The 21,865-nt window shown below is 41.4% G+C and overlaps 1 protein-coding gene across 3 annotated transcripts in view; it reads left to right on the top strand.

Annotated features, from left to right (window-relative positions):
- Positions 1-21,865, top strand: part of DENND5B (DENN domain containing 5B) — a 181,022-nt gene that overhangs the window by 94,477 nt on the left and 64,680 nt on the right. For all 3 annotated transcript variants that reach the window (XM_044990556.1, XM_044990563.1, XM_044990566.1), the window contains 3 exons: positions 2,982-3,091; positions 10,646-11,312; positions 20,572-20,759. In XM_044990556.1, the coding sequence (XP_044846491.1) occupies positions 2,982-3,091; positions 10,646-11,312; positions 20,572-20,759 (965 nt within the window). The remainder of the gene's footprint in view (positions 1-2,981; positions 3,092-10,645; positions 11,313-20,571; positions 20,760-21,865) is intronic.

Below are 21,865 nucleotides of genomic sequence, written 5' to 3' on the forward strand. Positions count from 1 at the left end.
ACTTAAATCTAGATTATACTATCACAGTCCACAATGCCTTCATAAAAATCTAAGTGAAAGTAAGTAACTTATGTTTTCATTTCTCTTGTAGGAATGTATAGTCTCCAGTAGAGCTGGCTGAAATTAAAAATAATTAACTTTTTCATCCAAAAAAATAAATGTTTCCAAAATGAAACTTTTTTCATGGTAAAACATTCTATGCATTTTCCCCCCATATTTAAAAATAAACTTACAAAAACAGGTTTTGGTACAACAAAACGTGTTTAACTTTCGGTAACATTTTCATATTTTTGAGAAATATTTTGAAAACATTGAAAAACTTCAAAATGAGTGTTTTTTGTTTTTTGTTGTTTTTTAACCCTTTGGAATTTAAACGACTTAAAAACCTATACTTTTTTCCCCCACAAAGTGTTAATTTTTCTTTCAGCCCTTGTCTCCCAGACAAGAGATAAATAGAATATTTACCTCAATATCAGCTGTTGGATGTTCATAGCATCCTAGAAATGTAGGGCTGGAAGAGACCTTGAGAAGCTATCAAATCCAGCCCCTTGTGCTGAGGCAGGACCAAGTAAAGCTAGACCATCCCTGACAGGTGTTTATCAAACCTGTTCTTAAAAACATCCAATAATGGGGATTCCACAACCTCCCCTGGAAACGTATTCCAGTACTTAACTGTTCTATAATTAGAAAGCTTTTCCTAATATATAACCTAAATCTCACTTGCTGAAAGTTATAAACCCATTACTTGTCCTACCTTCAGTGGACAGAGAACAATTGATCACTGTCTTCTTTCAAATAGCCCTTAACATATTTGAAGACTGTTTATCAGGTCCCGTCCCCCCCCAATAGTCTTTTCTCAAGACTGAATGTGTTCAGATTTTTTAACCTTTTTTTCACCGGTTAGGTTTTTGAAATGGTTTTTATAAGTTTTGTTGCTCTCCTCTGGACTGTTTCCAGTTTATCCACACTTTTCCAGAATTGGTCACAGTATTCCCACTGAGGCCTCACCGCTAGTGAGTAGAATAGGACAACTACCTCTCGTGTCTTTCATATGATATCCCTGTTAATGCACCCCAGAATATTAACCTTTTTCATAACTGCATCACATTGTTGACACATACTCAGTTTGTGATCCACTATAACCCCCCGATCCTTTTCAGCAGTACTTCCACCTAGCCCAGGGGTCGGCAACCTTTGGCACCCGGCCCATAATGCTAACGCCGCTGGCGGGCTGGTTTGTTTATCTGCAGTGTCCGCAGACAGAGAGCCCCACAACTCCCACTAGCCACGGTTCACCAGGCTGAGGGACATGCTAGCCACTGCTTCCCACAGCTCCCATTGGCCGGGAACAGCGAACCGCGGCCAGTGGGAGCTGCAGAGCTCCGTGCCTGCGGACACTCCAGATAAACAAACTGGCTGGCCCACCAGCGGCTTTACCTTGACGGGCGGGGTGCGAAAGGTTGCTGACCCCTGACCTAGCCAGTTGCTCCCCATTTTGTAATTGTGCATTTGATTTTTTTTCCTTCCGAAGTGAAGTACTGTGGCACTCAATAAAGACAAGTGCATCTTCTTGAGTTCAGACTAATTCTCCAATTTGTCAGTCATTTTGAATTCTAATCCTGTCCTCCCAAAGTGCTTGCAACCCCTCCCAACTTGGTGCCATCTGCAAATTTTATGAGCATACTCTCTACTCCTTTATCCAAGTCATTTAATGAAAATATTGAATAGTACCACGCCCAGGACTGAGTGTTGCAAAATACCACTAGATGCAACCTTCCAGTTTAACAGCAAACCATTGATAACTTCTTTTTAAGTACATCTTTCCACCAGTTGTTCACCCACCATATAGGAATTTCGTCTAGATCATATTTCTCTAGTTTGCTTCTGAGAATGTCATGTGGGACTTTCTGAAAATCAGTTACGTGCCAAAATATGGATTTAGGAGCTCAACTTTTTAAGCTTTAGCTTTTAAAATCTTCAAGAGCTAGTGCTAAAAATGAGAAACACTTTGGAAGAGTTGAAAATCATTTCATCTGGGAAATTAGTGCTAATTTCCTCAATCATTTTCTTAATTAAACAATCAATAAATAAATTATCTGACTACAGGTATATTAACCATATTTCTGTAATGAATTAATCTTTTTTGATTCAAGAAGTAAGGGGTTTGTGGCATTAGACCTGATGTCAAGAGTTTGAGAGAGCTCTACTGGAACTGGAACTCATAGATCTAAACAAATCTTATTTAGATGGAATTTTGTTGCTTACACAATAGCTTTCCCCTGATGCTGTGCTATAAGTCCCTTGGCAAGTACAGCATGACACTTATTTTATGTGTAGTTTGTTAATTTGGCTAGATTTTACTAATTTACTAGAGGTTTAACTTCAATCTTGATATTGATACATATGAAACTATGGCAAAATCTGTGTCTCTGAAGTTTGACATGTAGGAAATAAAGACTTGAACTTCATGTGTCACCTGTGTGATGGAGGAAAAATCCTTTAAATTGATCCCTGAGTAGTTTTAATAGCCTTGAGGTCCACACACCTTTTTCAATAGCAAGAGGAACTCAAGTGAAATTTTTTTTAGTATTTTAGTAATATCTGTCAGGTCTTACTAAAATAGATATAAAAGATTGTAGGTTCAATTGTCTTGAGGTTTTTCTTCAACAAACTCAAGTAGTAATTCTAAGAACTCTAATACAATTTGAATTCAAGGCAATAAATACTAAGTTATGTATTATGTTTGCATGTGCTATTTTTTTTTCTTGTAATACAAGTCTTGATCCAAGATAATGAAGGTAAGGTTTTAGTCTCCCATTTAAAATGTCTCTTTTGCTTCTCTTAAAGAAGTGAGCCTATTAAAATGAAAATAGTCTACTTTTTCCATAACTGATCATTCAATTGCAAAATAAAATGGCACAGACAAATTATCTTGAAATGACTTTATTTCTGACGAGCTGTTGCTTCCTAATCTGTTCCAGGAGAAAACTTTGACCAGAGCCCCTTAAGAAGAACTTTCAAGTCCAAAGTTCTGGCACACTATCCTCAGAATATAGAGTGGAACCCCTTTGATCAAGATGCAGTGAACATGGTATGTATGCTGACTTTCTTCATAACCTCTTTGTTTCTGGATGACTATATTTAAGTCTGGAACAGCCTTCTCATTTATTAAAGCAGCACACATAATATGGAGAATGCTGGCCAACAAAGAATTTGAGAAGTAACTTGCTAAAGATGCAAAAACTAATAGTCAGACTTTTCTTTTTAAGTACTTCAGAAGTAGGAATCCTGCCAAACAGGCAGTGAGGCCAGTAGATGACAAAGGTGCTAAAGGAGCATCAAAGAAGTCAAGATCATGGAAGAGAAGCTAAATTGGTGATGGTATTGGGTTTTTTGCATCGGTCTTCACTGCAGAGGATGTGGGAGAGATGCCCAAAAACAATAGCTCTGATGTTAGACAGTACTTCAGATATGTTGCCACCACTGATGTGTCAACAGAAGAGGTTTAGAACAAATTGATACATTAAACAGTAATAAGTCACCAGGACCAGATGGTATTCATCCAAGAGTTCTGAAGGAACTCAGCTATGAAATTTGTAGAACTACTAACTGTCCTATGTAACCTGTTACTGAAATAAGCCTCTGTATTGGGTGACTGGAAAGTAGCTGATGTAACACCAATTTTTAAAAAGAGCTCCAAAAGCAATCTGGAGACTGGTGAGCCTAACTTCAGTAGTGGGCAAATTGGTAGAAACTACTGTAGTAAAGAACAAAATTATCAGACACCTAAATGAACACGATTTGTTGGGGAAGAGTCAACACTGCTTTTGTAAAGGGAAATCATGCCTCACCAATCTATTAGGATTCTTTGAGGGGTCAACAAACATGGGTGGTAGCATACTTGGATTTTTGGAAAGCCTTTGACAAGGACCCTCACCAAAGGCTCCTAAGAAAACTTAGTAGTCATGGGATAACAGGGAATGTCCTCTTCTGGATCAGTAACAGGTTAAAAGAGAAAACAAAGGGAATAAGTGGTAGGATTTCACAATGGAAAAAGGTAAATATTAGGGTCCCCCAAAGATCTGTACTGGGACCAGTGCTGTCCAACCTGATCTTAAATGATCTGGAAAAGTGAAGTAGCAAAGTTTATAGATGATAGTTATTCAAGATAGTTAAATCCAAAGCTGACTGCAGAGAGTTACAAAGGGATCTCACAAAACTGGGTGACTGGGCAACAAAATGGCAGATGAAATCCAGCACTAAGTGCAAAGTAATGCACATGGGGGAAAAAATAGTCCCAACTATATATATACAAAATAGTGGGGTCTATATTAACTGTTACCACTCAAAAAATAGATCTTGGAGTCATCGTGGCTAGTTCTCTGGAAACTTCAGCTCAATGTGCCGCCTCAAAATAGCTAACAATGTTGGGAACCATTAGGAGGGGGATAGAAATAAGACTTGTAATTCAACATTCAAAGTTGACCACTTTTTTTCCCCTGAGACTATCTAAAAGATGAAGAGGGATCATTGAAAATTCCCCAAATAATCTGGTACTCCAAGGATTTCTCCACGGTGATCAAAGCTCTGTAAGATGCTATTGGAAAACGCTTCATATTGAAATATCCTTTCATAAGAACTAGGAGTTTTTTTATTTGAAGCAAGCTTTCCTGTGAAAACATGTCCTTCTGTTTTAAAAATACAAAAATGTTACGGGGTTGTAGCGTAGCAGAAAATGGCTGTAACTAGGGCTTTCTGAGGCTGCGTGTTTGAAAGGCAGAATCATGAAGCAGTATCCTGCAGAGATGTGTCTAATTAACCCTTCTATTATTGCTTACTGGTATTGGTTGTGCCTGCTAAAGTTAAGCTTCTGGAATGCTACTAGTAGCAGTAATTGTGCATTCTTCTATTTGCTTCCTCCCATACCTCCTCCCTGTCATTTTTGGGGGAGTAATGGTAAGTAACTTAAGATGTGAGTACCATGGTAGCAGTATCGCCAACGCCAGCCATTCAAAAACCATGAATGAGGCCACAAATTCATGAGATTGAGCCTTTAAACTACACTTGGTTCTCTGGAAACTTCAGCTGAATGTGCAGCCTCAAAATGGCTAAGGGAATGTTGGGAACCATTAGGAAAGGGATAGAAATAAGATAGAAAATGTAATACCACTAAATAAATCCATGGTTCGCCTACACCTTGAATACTGTGTCCTGTTCTGGTGGCCCCGAGAGATTAAAAAGTGAAGTGCTGTTCAGCTTAGAAAAGAAATGCCTGGGAGGGGGTAGGATAGAGGTCTATAAAACCATGAATAGCGTGCAAAAAAGTTTGTAGAAAAGTGTTTGCACTTTCACACAATACAAAAAAAGGGTCACCTGATGCAATTAACAGGCACAATGTTTAATAAAAACAAAGTACTTTTTCACTCAGCACGTGATTACCCTATGGAACTCATTGCCAGGAGATGTGATGCCAAAAGTATAACTGGCTTCAAAAAAGAACTGGCTAAATTCATGGTCCATCAATGGCTATTAGCCAAGATGGTCAGGGGTGTAACCCCATTCTGAGAGGGACCCTAAATCTCTGCCAGTAGCTGGGAGGGGAATACAGATAGATCACTCCAATTGCCCTGTTCTGCTCACTCCCCCTGAAACTCTGGTGTCAGCCACTGTCGGAAGACAGGATACTGGGCTAGATGGGCCATTGGTCTGGCCCACTATGGCTCTTAGGTTCTTGTTGATCTACAGTGGTTTAATACTTTTGTTGGGACTGGATGGGCTCGTTAAGTATGCTAACTGAAGGAGATCTCAAAAAAATCTATTGAAAATTTCTTTAAGAACAAGAGCAAAATAGTAGCTCTCCCTCAAAGGTTCTAATTTTAAACTAGTATCCAAGATAATTAGTATGTGAGGAAACTACTCTGCCCTACAGTGTAGTGAACTGTCAGAAGGAAACTTACTCATCCACATTACATATTAGCAGGGGGGAAAAGTCTTTGAGAGAAATGATCTAACATCATAAAAATGTCTGGCTTTCCAGATGGACTACATGCAAATATTACTTTTTTTTTTAAAATAAAGTAAGAAGCAAATTCTTGATAAAGGGAGAGGAATATGGTGAAATGGCATATGTCAGCCACGTGGAGAGGAGGAATCCTCCCTAAAGACTGTATGGTAGGAGTGTTGCAGCTGATAGAATGTTAGAATTCTTAATGGCATCTTGTCACAGGGCTCACCACTCACCTCCGGTCTGGCGCCGCCTCCTGGTACTCTCTGGGGATTACCTCAAGCTGTTTCCAGGTGCTGGGGTTTTAAGAAAAATACCAAGTATGCAAGATGCATGATAAAAATCACAGGAGTTGTCAACACTGATACTGTGCTAGCAACTGTCACTGTTAATACTAAACATATACAGACAGACATGAGACTGATGATGCTACATTAGTCGTCTTGCACACGGTATATGGATTTCAATATCTGCTCAGCTCCTAAATGCTGAGCAATGGGAACAGTGCAGTATTTACAGTAGGTCTCTGCAATATCTTGCATCTGCATTAGATTGAAGGAGTCAGGACAGTTAGTGTAGTAATACCTAAGCTACTGCATAGGCCGCTTCTGCCAGCCAATTTAGAGGAGAGGTTGTTAATGTTCATCTCTGAGTAAGCAAAATATGCAAGAAGAGGCAATGAAAAATATTATCAGACTATAATGGGTATTCATGAGAAAGCTGTGATGCTGTTAGCGTACAAAAATAGAATACAAATTATGTAGACTGATATAATCTCCTTATAAGAGCCTGGTTAAAACAAAATAATTGTACAAAACAATCTTCTGGAAAAAGTCATTTCAGAGCACATTTACCACACATTATATGTTCTGACAAAAGCAGCGCTATTTACAAATAGTAGGAATACTTGCTTTCACCTTATCCTTTGAAAAACGTTATCATTATTTTGACCCAAAATGTCACTTAAAGTAATATTTTTTCTCCTCCTAATCACTTGAGCCAATTATTTGCCTTCTTGATCTCTCCTTTTGTTTTGTCATCCTTTGCCTCTGTCTGCTTTATATAAGCTGCAAGAGGCAATTTCCTTAGAGGAGAAAAAGCACAAGCCTTTGAAGGTTAATCTGTGAGAGTATTCTGTTGTTGCTATATGCTTAAGGAATTACAATGCTTTATGAAATCATTTATTAAAAAAAAAAAAAAAGGCAAAAAGCCAAACACTCCATAACGATACCATTCTGCCTTGGGCAAACTTTTTGGCCCGAGGGCCACATCTGGGTATGGAAATTATATGGCGGGCCATGAATGCTCACAGAATTGGGGGGAGGGTGGGTATGGGAGGGCTCTGGCTGGGGGTGTGGACTCTGGGGTGGGGCTAGGGATGAGGGGTTGGGGGTGCAGGAGGGTGCTCCAGGCTGGGACAGAGGGGTTTGGAGGGTGGGAGGGGGATCAGGCCTGGGGCAGAGGGTTGGGGCACAGGAGGGAGTCAGTGTGGCAGGCTCCAGGTGGTGCCCAAGCACCCAAGTCCCTCTCTGGCTCCTACGTCAAGGCACAGCCAGGCGGCTCTGCGCGCTGCCCTGTCTGCCGGCACTGCCCCCGCAGCTTCCATTGGCTGCGGTTCCCGGCCAATGGGAGCTGCAGGGGGCAGCGCTTGGGGTGGGGGCAGCGTGCAGAGCCCCCGGCTGCCCCTACGCGTAGGAGCTGGAGAGAGGTCATGCTGCTGCTTCTGGAGCTGTGCAGAGTGGAGCAAGACCCCGCTCCCGCTCCCTGGCTGGAGCACCAGAGCGGGCAAGCCCCAAACCCCACTTCCCGGCAGGAGGGCAAGGGCCGGATTAAAACATCTGGAGGGCCGGATGTGGCCCCTGGGCCGTAGTTTGCCAATCTCTGCTTTAGATCAAGTTTCCTTTCCAATATTGAATAGTAAAGACAAATACCCTTTGTTTTTTCCATATTCACTGCCTCCTGTGTTTATCCCCACCTAAAGTCTTAATCTTCTCTAGCACTTCCTCAGCATCCAGTTTTGATGTTACAATCTGGTTGCTTTCAGGCTGAAGTTTTAAGTACAGACAACCTTTCAGAAGTGGTGTGCCAAGTCTTCATTTATTCACTCTAATTTAAGGTTTCTCATGCCAGTAATACATTTTAACGTTTTTAGAAGGTCTCTTTATTTAAGTCTATAATATATAACTAAACTATTGTATGTAAAGTAAATAAGGTTTTAAAAATGTTTAAGAAGCTTCATTTAAAATTAAATTAAAATGTGGAGCCCCCCCAGACCGGTGGCCAGGAGTGTGAGTGCCACTGAAAATCAGTTTGCACGCCGCCTTCGGCTCGCATGCCATAGGTTGCCTACCCCTGATTTAGACTCTGTGCTTTGTGATCCATATGATAAACCTGGATGAGTGTATGCTACTGACTTGCAGGGTGCTTGCCTGAATATAATATCACTGTGCATCAAGACCACAACATGTTTAAGGCTTTTCTTTTTGGATGAATGTTAACACTTGGCCCTGCCCTTTTGGCTTATCTATAGGGTTCTGCAATTTAATAGTCCCCTGGTGAGCTCTTCCCTCATTGTTAATCTTCCTGTCCTGCCCCTCTCCGTTATCTTCTGCTCCCTTTCCTCCTATCCCGTTCCAAGCCTAATAATATTTGCAGTGTGTTGGCCCTGTATTTTGCCTGTGTTTTGCAACCACTGAGTTGACGTGTTAGCTTACTGTGTGCTGTAGGGCATGCAAAAGATAATGAAGTTTAATAGGTGTTGATTGTGGGGGAAGGTCCCCTACTGGAGGATTTCAGAGAGAGAAGTGTGGGCAGGGGGATGCTTAAGGGTCATACAGAGGTAGTCTAAACACCGTGTGGTCAGACTTGTGGACAAGCTATGCCCATTGTCTCTAGTGGAGAAGCCCAGTTTTCAGAATTTAACATAGTTTGGCACAGACTAATCCAGTAAAAGTTGAGATGCATATTATGGAGCCTAAATTCAATAATTAAAACATGATTTAGGGATTTTACTCCTCCTTTCACAGAGAATTTGAATGTAGCTATAATGACAGAGCTGCTATTGACACTCCAATAACAAAACTGCAAACCTTTTGAGTTAATATGTGGCTGCTGTTCAAAAAGTGGCTTGAGCTGCAATTTCATGGTTTATGTCAGGAACGCCCATCAATTGAATTAAATCCTTTTATTGACTCTAGGCCATTTATTACCCCATGCATTAACTTTTACAGCAACATATAAAAATGGGTCTGGATGATGCATGGGATTGCTAACTGGATGTGAAATCAGGCTTCTATGCCATTGATCTGAATCCTGCTCAGGTCAGTCGCTGCTGAAACTTGTTGAAATCTGACTGTTCAGTAGTCTTTCAAAGTGAGCTGGTGTTGATTAGGAATGGATGTGGCCACACTTATAAAATTATCCCTGTTTTATCTCTTCCGACAGGAGAAGTGATTACGCCTGGTCCAGGGGAATCTACACCAGTGATGGGCAACCTGTGGCCCATCAGGGCAATCTGATTGTGGGCTGCGAGACATTTTGCTGATGTTGACCACCTGCAGGCACGCCCCCCCCTCTTCCCCCTCCCACAGGCCCCAGTGGCTGTGGATGGTCAACCTCAGCAAAATGTCTCCTGTGCCCTGATGGGCCGCAGGTTACCCACCACTGGTCTACACTGTCACTTTCTAGTCAGTTCTATGTTGTGGCTAGGCATTGATCCTTAACAGCGCACCAAGCCAACCTCTCGCCTTTCACTGTGCTCTCTTTGAAGGTTCCTTTCCTTTCTTTGCACCTTCCATTTTAAAAAGAAGTTTTAGTTCTTCTTTTAAAAATTATTTATAGATTTGTTTTGAGCATAATTTGGTTTCATGCTGTAGCATGATTTAAACATGTTTTGCAAAATTGTTTCACTATTTTTGCATTACATGGCTGATTTTCCTAAAAAAAAAAAAAAAAAAGTCTGGAAAATGCCTTGGGTTATCATTCTAGGGCTACATTTCAAAGAAGTACTTATGTAAAATAGAATCATTGTAAAATAACTTGACTGATTAATCAAAAACTAGGTTTACATTGAATTCCTCCCCCTCCCCCAGTCAAAATAGTGTTTTACTGTTTAGGTAAGAAAATAAACTTTCTCCTGTATGAGTTTTTGTTAATGGATTATTATCAGTCATTTATTCAGTTTAATTTTTTTATTTAAAGATAAGCATATAACATAAAGAATCAATTTTGGTTTTGATGGTATGTGATTTTCTTTTGCCCATTTTCATTGTGCTCTTCAGCAAATTAAAAGTGATACATCATTGAAAGCAAAAACTGAAGGCATTTATGTGATGCTTAAATACATGTGATGTATTATTCATTATTAAGAATAATTATGGTGCTTCTGACTTGGTAAAATAAAACCAAGTCTAAAAAGATCTTTCTTTAAGCAACATTTTTTTAGTTATAAGGCCAGACTCTTCGTTCTCAAATTTATTTTAAGAGTACATCTTTTAATCTAAACTGTTCATAAGTTAGAATAATTGGCATATATACAATTTGATTTTGTTTCATTGCCTGATCTGCTCATGGAAGCAAAAAATACAAAATCTTAATTTTTTTCAGATTAGATACTGATATGATTATCTTTTTCTTACACAGCTGTGCATGCCTAAAGGGCTATCTTTCAGGACCCAGATGGACAACAGAGACCCGCAGTTCCACTCATTTATAATCACCAGGGAAGATGGTTCTCGTACTTATGGATTTGTGCTCACTTTCTACGAGGAGGTCACAAGCAAGCAAATTTGTACAGCCATGCAGACGCTTTACCAAATGCACAATGCAGAGCAATACAGCAGCGTCTATGCCTCCTCTTCTTGCAGCATGGACTCTCTGGCAAGCAGCATTGATGAAGGAGATGCCACTTCCCTGGCCAAGCTCCAGCAGTACAACTCGTATGACATCAGCAGAGACACATTATATGTATCCAAATGTATATGTCTCATCACTCCTTTGCCCTTCATGAAGGCCTGCAAGAAGTTCCTTATCCAGCTTTACAAGGCAGTTACCTCTCAGCAACCCCCACCTTTACCGCTGGAGAGCTATATCCATAACATTCTTTACGAAGTGCCCCTTCCACCCCCAGGGAGGTCACTGAAGTTCTATGGGGTTTATGAGCCTATCGTTTGCCAGAGACCTGGACCCAGTGAACTTCCGCTGTCTGACTACCCTCTTCGAGAAGCCTTTGAGCTGCTGGGATTGGAAAACCTTGTCCAAGTTTTTACGTGTGTTCTCCTGGAGATGCAGATTCTTCTGTATTCACAAGGTAGGCTATCTTTCTGGATTTGTTTGATCCAATCAGACAATTCCTGAACAACTGTAGTGCTGAGACTACTGTGAACTATTTGATTTCAGGGGATTAGTGAGATACAGTATAATAAAAAGAAATGAGGCTTTGCTAATGGAAGGGCTAAGTAATTGTTTCCTCTAGGCATTCTAGGTGGTGTTTGTTTAATTGTGCATCATATTTATCATTCATGACAGCTAGTGATAGAATTGACTTAATTGTCATCTTTAAACTGCCCTTGATCCGCTTGCAAGACAGCACAAAACACATCCTCCCTTCTGCAGGAAATTACTACATTGGGTAATGTGTCTTGCACAAAACTCACATTTTCTTTTTGATGTGACAAATTTTATTAAGACGTTGATGTTCTGACCTTTGAGGACAAACTTTGAAATTCGTCCAGGAGTTAAGAAGAAATGAAGTTGTCTCCTTATGGGCCTACTGGCATTTTGAAGTAACTATTTCATGAGGATGTAGTTGGTGGCTTCTGCTTGAGACACCTTGGGACTGCACTCAAAGGGCTGCTGCAGGTTAGATATGTTGACAAAGCTGTCAGAGGCATCTTGCACAGATCCTGCCTACTTGTAATGTTTTAATGAGCTTTTGGGAGTTAGGTTTTTCAGGAGAGAAGGTTCAACACTTCCCATTGACTATACAAGCACTCTGACACAGCTTTCAGAAATGTCTAGTTCGCAGTGCATAGGCTACAATGCTGGAGCATTGCATCTTGTATACTACAGGGCTGCTGACTATGGCCCAGATTTACAAAGATATGTAGGTGCCTATGATGCAGATACTCATAATGTGATTTACTTTTGATGGGAATTAGGTACCTCAGCTGCTTTTGGATGATTTTGTAAGTTGTACTAGATACCTATTTGCAATTTCAGGCACCTAAATACCTGAGTTGAACTGGCCCTAAATTAAAATATGTACTTTGGAGAGAAGAGAAGTTGGGGCAGGTTTTCATATGAGGATGACTAAAGTTGGGCATCTAAATAGGTGGCTTACGTTGTTTTTTTTAAGATGCTGAATATCCACAACTGCCACTAAAGTTGGTGAGAACTCCAAGTGATCAGCACCTCTGAAAATTTGGCCATGTTTGGGTGGGCAGGGAGGGAGGCTGCTGAATATGGATATAGATGCTGAATTTCACGCATCAAGTCTGAAAATGCTGCCCTTGTCATAGACAAAGTGAAAGTTAATAACATTAAATAACGACACCATTGACAAAAATACCTTTAGGTATACCAGAAGGGGAAAAGTGACAGTCACCTTAAATACTTTGAAAAAGATGAAATTCAAACTTTTTTTATTTTTTGATAGAGAATCTGCAATGAATGTTTTTTTTTCTCCCACTCCCAGAAAAGTCTGAGATCTTTGACCCAGCTTTGTTCGCTTTGTCATGAATTGTCTACATGAGACAGTGTGTTGGTGAGGAAGCTGTACAGTAGGTTGTTTGACAAATGAAGCAATTGTGCAGTTATATTGCATTGTAATTCACATTCCTAACGGTGCAGAGTTGAGGCTAATGTGCAGCTTACATTTTGGTATGTTTGACTTTTTGTAACATTGTTTGTTTTTTCATATTTCCAAGAGTTCTTTAAAAAGAAAGTGAGCTTTATTTTTTTGTTTAAATACCACTGAACCTCTGTTGTACTAAGCTCCTGAGACCTAGCAGAGAAAGCTCCTCTCCAGTAAACTCCTGTGCAGCTTTTAACTTGAAAGAAGCTCTTGCCTTGTTGAGGGTGTCTTCTTGCAAAATAAACAGTTACAGTGCAGGGTTCATGCAGATCTGTGCACTTGCCAGTGCTTTTCACTGTGCAAATAAATGAAGCCACACTGTGCGCATATGCATGGCTTTCTTTCATCTGCAAACTTCACAAGCTCAGCCTGAGAATCCAGTGCCAAATATACTTCATGTGCACGTGGCGCAATTATCAACAGGACCTGACTGTCAACTCAAAATCAGTTTTCACTGGAATACCTAAATGTATTTCTCAAGGGAGGTTATTGGTATGTCAGAACTTGCCTTTCGGCTTCCAACCATTTCAGAAGTAAAGCTGTTGCTATATACCAGGGATCAGCAACCTTTGGCACGCGGCCCATCAGAGCAATCCTCTGGCAGGCTGGGACGGTTTATCTGCAGCGTCCACAGGTTCGGCTGATCGCAGCTCCACTGGCTGCGGTTTGCCATTCCAGACCAACGGGGGCTGCTGGCCAGCACATCCCTCGGCCCACGCCACTTCCCACAGCCCCCATTGGCCCGGAACAGCAAACCATGGCCAATGGGAGCTAAGATCAGCCGAACCTGCAGACATCGCAGGTAAACAAAGCGTCCTGGCCCGCTAGCAGATTTCCCTGACGGGCCACGTGCCAAAGGTTGCTGATCCCTTCTATATACCTTTAAAACAAACGGATTTTTTTCCCCCTCCCACTGTCCTCAAAAATGTCTGACTTTTTTTTGTTCTAACTTGCCAAAAAGTCAATTCAATTCACTTCAGTTACAAGGAAAACTTGAGCCTGAAAAAGGAGTTTTGGACAGTTAAGTAACGTTGTAAGGAACCTGCTAGTTGATTATTGGGCACTGTAATCCCGCAGTTAATCTAACAGCAGAGAAGACCATTACCTCCAGAGTTCAGGAAAGCGAAGTAGTACAACCTGAGGTCAGAAGGGCACAGGGTAAGAACAGGTGCTACAGTTGGAGAAGGCAGCAGTTTGGGAGCTGGCTGCAGAGGGGAGGTTTGTTAGCTGGAAGTCAGGGCTGGAGGGCCTGAGAGCCCACCAGAGATGCACCCAGTATCTGGCAGAGACCAGTAGTAGCTGTGGCAGGAGAACAGAGGATTTAACGGAACATTTTAATTTTGTATTGGACACACACAAATTATTAAAAGTTGAGACCCGATATATCGGCTTAACTATCTCAGGGTATGGCTACACTTACGGTTTGCAGCGCTGGTCATCCAGCTGTGCAGGGCCAGCGCTGGTGTGTGGCCACACTCACAGCTACCAGCGCTGGTGTGTGGCCACATTTGCAGCGCTGTTGGGAGTGATGCATTATGGGCAGCTATCCCAGCATTCAAGTGGCCGCAACGTGCTTTTCAAAAGAGGGGGGTGGAGTGGGGTCTAGTGTGACAGGGAGCGGGGGAAGAGAGAGAGGGGATTTTTGGAGCCAACACTCTGTTTAGCTTCCTGCCTTGAAAAATCAGAACATGTTTCCGACCCCTTAGTCTTAACTCTTAATTGCAAACAGCCTGCAGCCAACACGACTCCCTGCTGTTTCATTCGCTCCCTGCCTGCCTCTCATTTGATTGTTTACAGCCAGGTACAGATGATCACAGCAAACAGGAGCTCTGTTTGTTTTTTAGATAAGCAGCAGCGGCAATGGAGCTCCGCGCGGAGCTCGTTCATAACAAAACAAAGAGAGGCTGCATAACAAAACAAAGAGTAATTTATAAAAGCATTCTGGGATACGTCCTTATACCCTGGAGGCCAATCACAGCACTGGTGTGTGGCCACACTTGATAACCAGCGCTGCAGCACCAGCGCTGGAATCCTTATTCCCCATGCTGAGTGAGGTGTGCAGCCAGGGAGTTGCAGCGCTGGAAGTGCCCTGCACGTGTGGCCACTTACTAATTGCAGCGCTGGAAAGCCTCCACCAGCGCTGCAACTCGCAAGTGTAGCCATACCCTCAGAGTATAAACAGAGGAGCAGCATAGCAGCAAACACAAAGCTGCACTTGTTTCTAAGGATATGGCTACACTGGCGAGTTGCAGCGCTGGAAAGCCTCCACCAGCGCTGCAATTAAGAAGTGGCCATACCTGCAGGGCACTTCCAGCGCTGCAACTCCCTGGCTGCAGCACTGGCTGTACACCTCACTCGGCATGGGGAATAAGGATTCCAGCGCTGCAACTCCCTGGCTGCACACCTCACTCAGCATGGGGAATAAGGATTCCAGCGCTGGTGCTGCAGCGCTAGTCATCAAGTGTGGCCACACACCAGTGCTGTGATTGGCCTCCAGGGTATAAGGATGTATCCCAGAATGCTTTTAACTAAATTACTCCCTTTGTTTTGTTATGCAGCCTCTCTTTGTTTTGTTGTGAACCTCCGGCTCTACCGAGCTGCTTATCAGCTCCTGTTTGCTGTGATCAATCTGTGAACAATCAAATGAGATCCTCCTCCCTGCATGATTCACAGGGGTTGAGTGTTTGCTGTGCTTGAGAGAAACGGGGGGAGGGGGCAGAGGGGGGAAAGAGTATGTTGGATGCAGGCTGTTTGCAGTTAACAGTAAGGGGGTGGGAAAATTTTCTGTTTTTGCACAGTGTCAGTTCCAAAAATCCACACTCCCCCCCCCCCCCCCCCCCCCGGTCCCTGTCACACTGCCCCACACCCCCCTCTTTTGAAAAGCACGTTGCTGCCACTTGAATGCTGGGATAGCTGCCCATAATTCATCACTCCTAACAGCGCTGCAAATGCTGCAAATGTGGCCACACTGCAGCGCTGGTAGCTGTGAGTGTGGCCACACACCAGCGCTGGCCCTGCACAGCTGGACGACCAGCGCTGCAACTACCAGCGCTGCAGATTTGTAAGTGTAGCCATACCCTGAATCCAGATATAAACACAAGTGAAGGCTGGGGCACCAATTATAACCATGTCATTTGCTACTCCCAGGCACTTCTAGCCATTAGGAACAAAGCAGGTCCCATGGACTCAGGTTAAGGCTTTCTGGATGTTGCAATTAACCCTTTCAGTGTTGCCAACCCCAGCCATTTTAAAAATCATAAGCAAGATCCTCCAAAATCATGAGACTTAAAGTAATTCTTTTATGTACCTTCTGTTTTAACATTTTAAATTTGTGCTTGAGTCACATTTTTAAGCTGTTCTCCACAACCCTGAAGACTAGAAACTTTGATTTAAAAAAAAAAATTAAAGCTGATTCTTGTATTCACATGCCTTGAGGAGCTGGGGTTTTAAGAAGCAGGCCAAATATCACAAGACTTGGGGGGCGGAGGGGGGAATGTGAGTTGGCAACACAACTCTTCTTGCTACTGAACTAGAGACAGTGTAAAATATATAGCTAACACTTGCATTTTATAATACAAGACTTTATGCAAAAATGTTCTTATTTGAAACAGACTTAAACTATAGAGAATCTATAGCAATGGTAAATCAGATTTGTCTCAAGACTTTTTTACTTTCCCTTGTGACTACGGAGAGGCAATAGTATGTGTATGTAATGTATGGGCTTCCAAAAGTTTCCAAGTAAATAACATTCTGTTAACATTCTGTCAACCCACCAACCTTAAGCATATTCTCACCAGCAACCACACACCGCACCATAGTAACTCTCTAACTCAGGAACCAATCCATGCAACAAACCTCGATGCCAACTCTGTCCACATATCTACACCAGCAACACCATCACAGGACCTAACCAGATCAGCCACAACATCACCAATTAATTCACCTGCACATCCACCAATGTTATATACACCATCATGTGTCAACAATGCCCCTCTGTTGTGTACATTGGCCAAACTGGATAGTCCCTACGTAAAAGGATAAATGGACACAAGTCAGATATTATGAATGGCAACCTGTAAGAGAACACTTCAACCTCCCTGGCCACACAATAGCAGATTTTAAGGTAGCCATCCTACATCAAAAAAACTTCAGGACCAGACTTCAAAGAGAAACTGCTGAGCTTCAGTTCATTTGCAAATTTGACACCATCAGCTCAGGATTAAACAAAGACTGTGAATGGCTAACCAACTACAAAAGCAGTTTCTCCTCCCTTGGTTTTCACACCTCAACTGCTAGAAGAGGGCCTCATCCTCCCTGATTGAACTAACCTTGTTATCGCCAGACTGATTCTGGCCTGCATATTTATATCTGCCTCTGGAAATTTCCATTACATGCGTCTGACGAAGTGGGTACGAAAGCTTATGCTCCAATACATCTGTTAGTCTATAAGGTGCCACAGGACTCTTTGTTGCTTTTTACAGATCCAGACTAACACAGCTACCCCTCTGATACCATTCTGTGATAGTTACTGATCCTTGGGAACTTATAGCAACAAAATGCTACTCGTGTAAGATCCCTGCTGGAGAGAGATGAATTAAATTGTGGGCTCTGCAGAAACCTAGGCAATCCATTTTGTACATTTGCCTTCCAAGGGATTTAAACATGAGAACATGTGGACAAAACAAAGATTAACTTCTTTAAGCTCAGGCGGTTTTTGCTTACTGTAATTTTAAACATTTCCCAAGTTGTTTTTAGAAGGATTTGAGTAATTGCTTCTCAAAGATTAAATATAGTTTTGTATGTTTAAGCTTGGGGAAATAATTCTGAAGAACAAACTTACATATGTATAACTGGCCAAAAAGTAATCTTGGTTCTCAGTATACGGTCTCTGTGGTCCAATATATATTAATCTTGAGCAAACATAAGAACGACCGTACTAGGTCAGACCAAAGGTACATTTAGCCCAGTATCCTGTCTTCTGACAGTGGTCAATGCCAGGTGCCCCCAGAGGGAATGAATAGAACAAGTAATCCATCCCCTGTTGCCCATTCCCAGCTCTTGGTAGTAGAAGCTAGGGACACCAACCCTGCCCATCCTGGTTAATAGCCATTGATGGACCTACCCTCCATGAACTTATCTAGTTCTTGTTTTGAACAAGCAAGTGACATGCATGAAAATCAGTCCATCTAGGATATAGCTTTTAATACTGTTCAATAAAATACTATTTTCCTTTTTTTTTAAAAAATTAAGAAAGTTCACTAAAATAACTGACACACTGTAACTTGCTGGGTAAAACAAATTTTACATCGAACACAAATCTGTATAAAATTTATCTTTTAATTCAAGAAATACCGAGAACAATTTCCCAGAGGAGTATGTGAATGTTTCCTTCCATCCACCAGGCCTGTGTTTTGCTGATTGGGCACTTTCATTTTTTTCCCCCCTCTTGCTGCTACTACTTACTAGAAAATGTTGCTAACTCTGGTAATGGTTAGGCTAGTTACCAGGTCACCTCTTTGTTTTATTTAAACAACACTTTCCCTCCCAATTAGTTGTGTACAAAGTTTGTCCAGAGTGTCCAATGCAGCAGCTGTAAGTCTGTAAGACCGCTATACACCAGCAACAGAAGAAAACCCAAATCTCTGAATCTGCCCTTCCCCCATACTCCCAGAGTGGAGACAGTGGCACTCTTCCTTTGAAGGCCTATCATTTCACCTATCAAGACTGCCAAGCCTGTTCACAGGTTCCGCAGCTTAGATATACCCTAAGTCTTTTTACATAAAAGATTGGCATTTTCTACAGTCCTTAAATTTGACCTCTAAAACTTATATGATTATTAATAAGTATATGACATGCCTGCATAATACTGCACTTGGTATAGAAAACGTCTTGTGATTTATCAAAAGGCTTGACTAAGTTTTACTGGTAGACTAAATGTTACAAGTTGCTGTTTTAAACGCTTCTTAACACAATACACACTGAGAATAGAGGAAAATATACTCCAGACATGTAAATATGCATCTTTGTATGGGTTGACACTCACAAATATGTGCTCTGTAAATATGCCAGCTCCAGACTTTTACTTTGTTTTACTTTGTGAAATGTGTTGGTAAGTATGGTTTTGAGACACAATTTTGAGACTCAAGCTAATTAAATATTTTAAGACATTCTGACTCTTAGCAATATGGAATGAAAATATGGTTTTGCCAGCCAGGTGACCCTCACTAAATAACAAGGCTATTTTTCCACAGATGTCAACAAGAGGAAGAAAACATTATGAAGTTTCAGATTGTATTTTCATGCTTATTCATGCATGTCATGCTAGTGAGCTCGCAAAGCCAATGCAGTCTCAGGGTGGCAGAGCTTCTGATATAATTGTGATACTTTTCAGAGTCAGTGGTTGGCTTATTTACCAAATGGCATTGACCAGAGTGATGACCTGTCTGCCCACAGTCAGTGTGACTGTAGGAGAGGTTTTACACATGACTATGTGAGATGTGAGGGAAAAAAATGTCTGAAGAGAAGAGAGAGGAAATTAACTGAGCCTGGCACAAATCTGAGTCTGGTGGCAACAGGCTTTTTTGACTGTACACTTGAAAAGATTTTTAGTTGCCTACTATTTCCTTATGAGAAGACATTCTTAATAATTAAGTTTTGTCATGTGTTTACATGTTCTTAGAAGGAAAATTCTATAGAAGTACAAAGTATTTATTTAATTAGAAGTTGCTGCAATCTGGGGGAGGAGTAATAAGCCTGTTTGATAGCTCTCATGAGTCAATGGCCATTTGCCTGTAGTTGGTAATGGACAATTTTGCAGGTGAAGATTTTCCATAAACATTGCAAACCCTTTGATACCAGCATACACTCTTTACTACACTGCACAGCTTAGATTGTCCCGTTTATATAATGGATATCTAGTGGCATTGAATCAATCACTTTGTTTGAATATTAAAGAAAATAACTTGCTATTGAAGTTTAAATAGTTACCAGCTTTATTTTTAAAATGTGGTCATAGATTGGTGACTTGAAATTTTTTACTTGAATTAGTGCACAAACCGGTCTATATGGACAGGAACAGTACACAGGGCTAAACTCTCTCTACTCTGACATATGAATTTGGAAAAGGAACAGAACATAGGTGTGCTGCATGCACAGAATGTTTTTCTGAAATTTTAATTCTCACTAGAGTTTTATCCGCTAGGATTTTACTTAAAAACAGTTGCTGGGCTGAGTTAGCATCTGGAAACAACTGTTAATGTGTGATCTAGATTTCTCTCTTGGAAAATGCTTGAAAAAACTGAAGCAGTTGTGAATGAAAAAGGAATGAAGAGTACGGAAAAATTGCTGTCAGATCCTTTCTCCTCATGTCCTCTGCACAAAGATTATGCTGTTATTGAACTGGACCAAATCATTTTTTTTTCTGCTGTACTATGATGAGCAGTCTTTTAGCGAACTGGTTTTGATTCAGGTCACGGTGGAACAGATCTAGATAAAATATTATCAGCATTCTGTGTGCAACAATTTCTTGCTGGGATAATATATTTTTTAAAATGTGTATTTTTAAAATGTTTCAGTAAAGAGTGTGGTTTATTTAAAATCAAATCTGTAGCTTTGCAAAATATACTTAGTTTTGTGGAGATGGGAGCTATAAAGCAACTTGATTTCAAATCTTAAAGCCAAGAGATACTTGAATGCCTTTTTTCTTTCTCTTTAGATTATCAGCGTCTGATGACAGTAGCAGAGGGGATCACCACACTGCTGTTCCCATTTCAGTGGCAACATGTATATGTTCCAATCCTTCCTGCCTCTCTCCTGCATTTTCTTGATGCTCCTGTCCCTTACCTGATGGGTCTTCAGTCCAAAGAGGGAACTGACCGTTCCAAGCTAGAACTTCCTCAAGAGGTAACTACTGCATGGAATTGTCAATCTGTGTTTTACTAACCCAATTTAAAATATTTAATCATTATTCACTCTAGTCCCCATTGGAAAGCTGTCACAACATAAACAAATGCTCACAATCACTTTGGCACAGGTAAGTCTCTGCTTAGGAGAGGCTCTAGGCTGGAATCTTGCAGGACAAAATTAAGAGATGCTATGGGAAAGCCTGCACAAGTACTAGTCCACATGGGTCTGACTTCAACAATTGCTGTTAATCCCTTTTAAATACCAAACTCTTGTCTTTGCTCCTCCAGAGAGACAGACTTATCAAAGTAAAAAGTCAGTGACCACGATAGAGAAGAATGTTCTGACAATCTCTTCTCCACCAGCTTGTGGGTATGGAGAGAGGATGGAAAAGGACTTTTGCACCTCTGAAGCTCAGAAGGTTCCTCATCTTCTCTGCTTCACATGCTGCCCCTGTAACTCTTCATCAAGGTCACAATCCTTGATGGAATTCCTTTTTAGGGACAATGCAGTAGAATTGATGCAAGGATTGCTGTTAAGTGGTACAGGGCCTTTATGTACCATTTCCCCCCACAAGATGGAATATGCTAGCTGTTTCCTTTGTACTGCCAGACCCTACCTGCCCATGGATGAGCTTTTGGGAATTGAGGCTGGGTCTGCCACTAGGCCCCCCGCCTGGCCTTAAATGAGTTATATTTTTAGCTAAAGTCTCAGCAGGAGTGCATGTGTGAGTACTTTTAAAACATTTATGTGAATTTAGTGACTATTATAGGTGCTCAGATTGCAGCTCTGTAGACGGAAGATCTCTCTATGCAATACATCATGGAAAGTGCAAACTCTTCCCCCCTCCCCCCCCCCCCCCCGTGCCCTATCAGTGTGCCTCCTCTGACAGTGAGAGGGTCTACTTGCTCAGTCCTTGGCCTCTGAGACTGCTGGCTAGTGAGTTCTTCATTGACTGTGATGGTAGGGAGGGAGTGTCTGAGTAAGAATTGGACTAAGACCACTACATTCATTTCAAATAAGCCACTGGACATCCATCATAATGGTAGTGACTTTGGGTTACTACCAGCCTGAGCCATATTTGAGGTGGTGATCAAGAAGTGAAT

This window comes from Mauremys mutica, chromosome 1 (assembly GCF_020497125.1).
Source record: "Mauremys mutica isolate MM-2020 ecotype Southern chromosome 1, ASM2049712v1, whole genome shotgun sequence".
NCBI classification, from domain to species: domain Eukaryota; kingdom Metazoa; phylum Chordata; order Testudines; family Geoemydidae; genus Mauremys; species Mauremys mutica.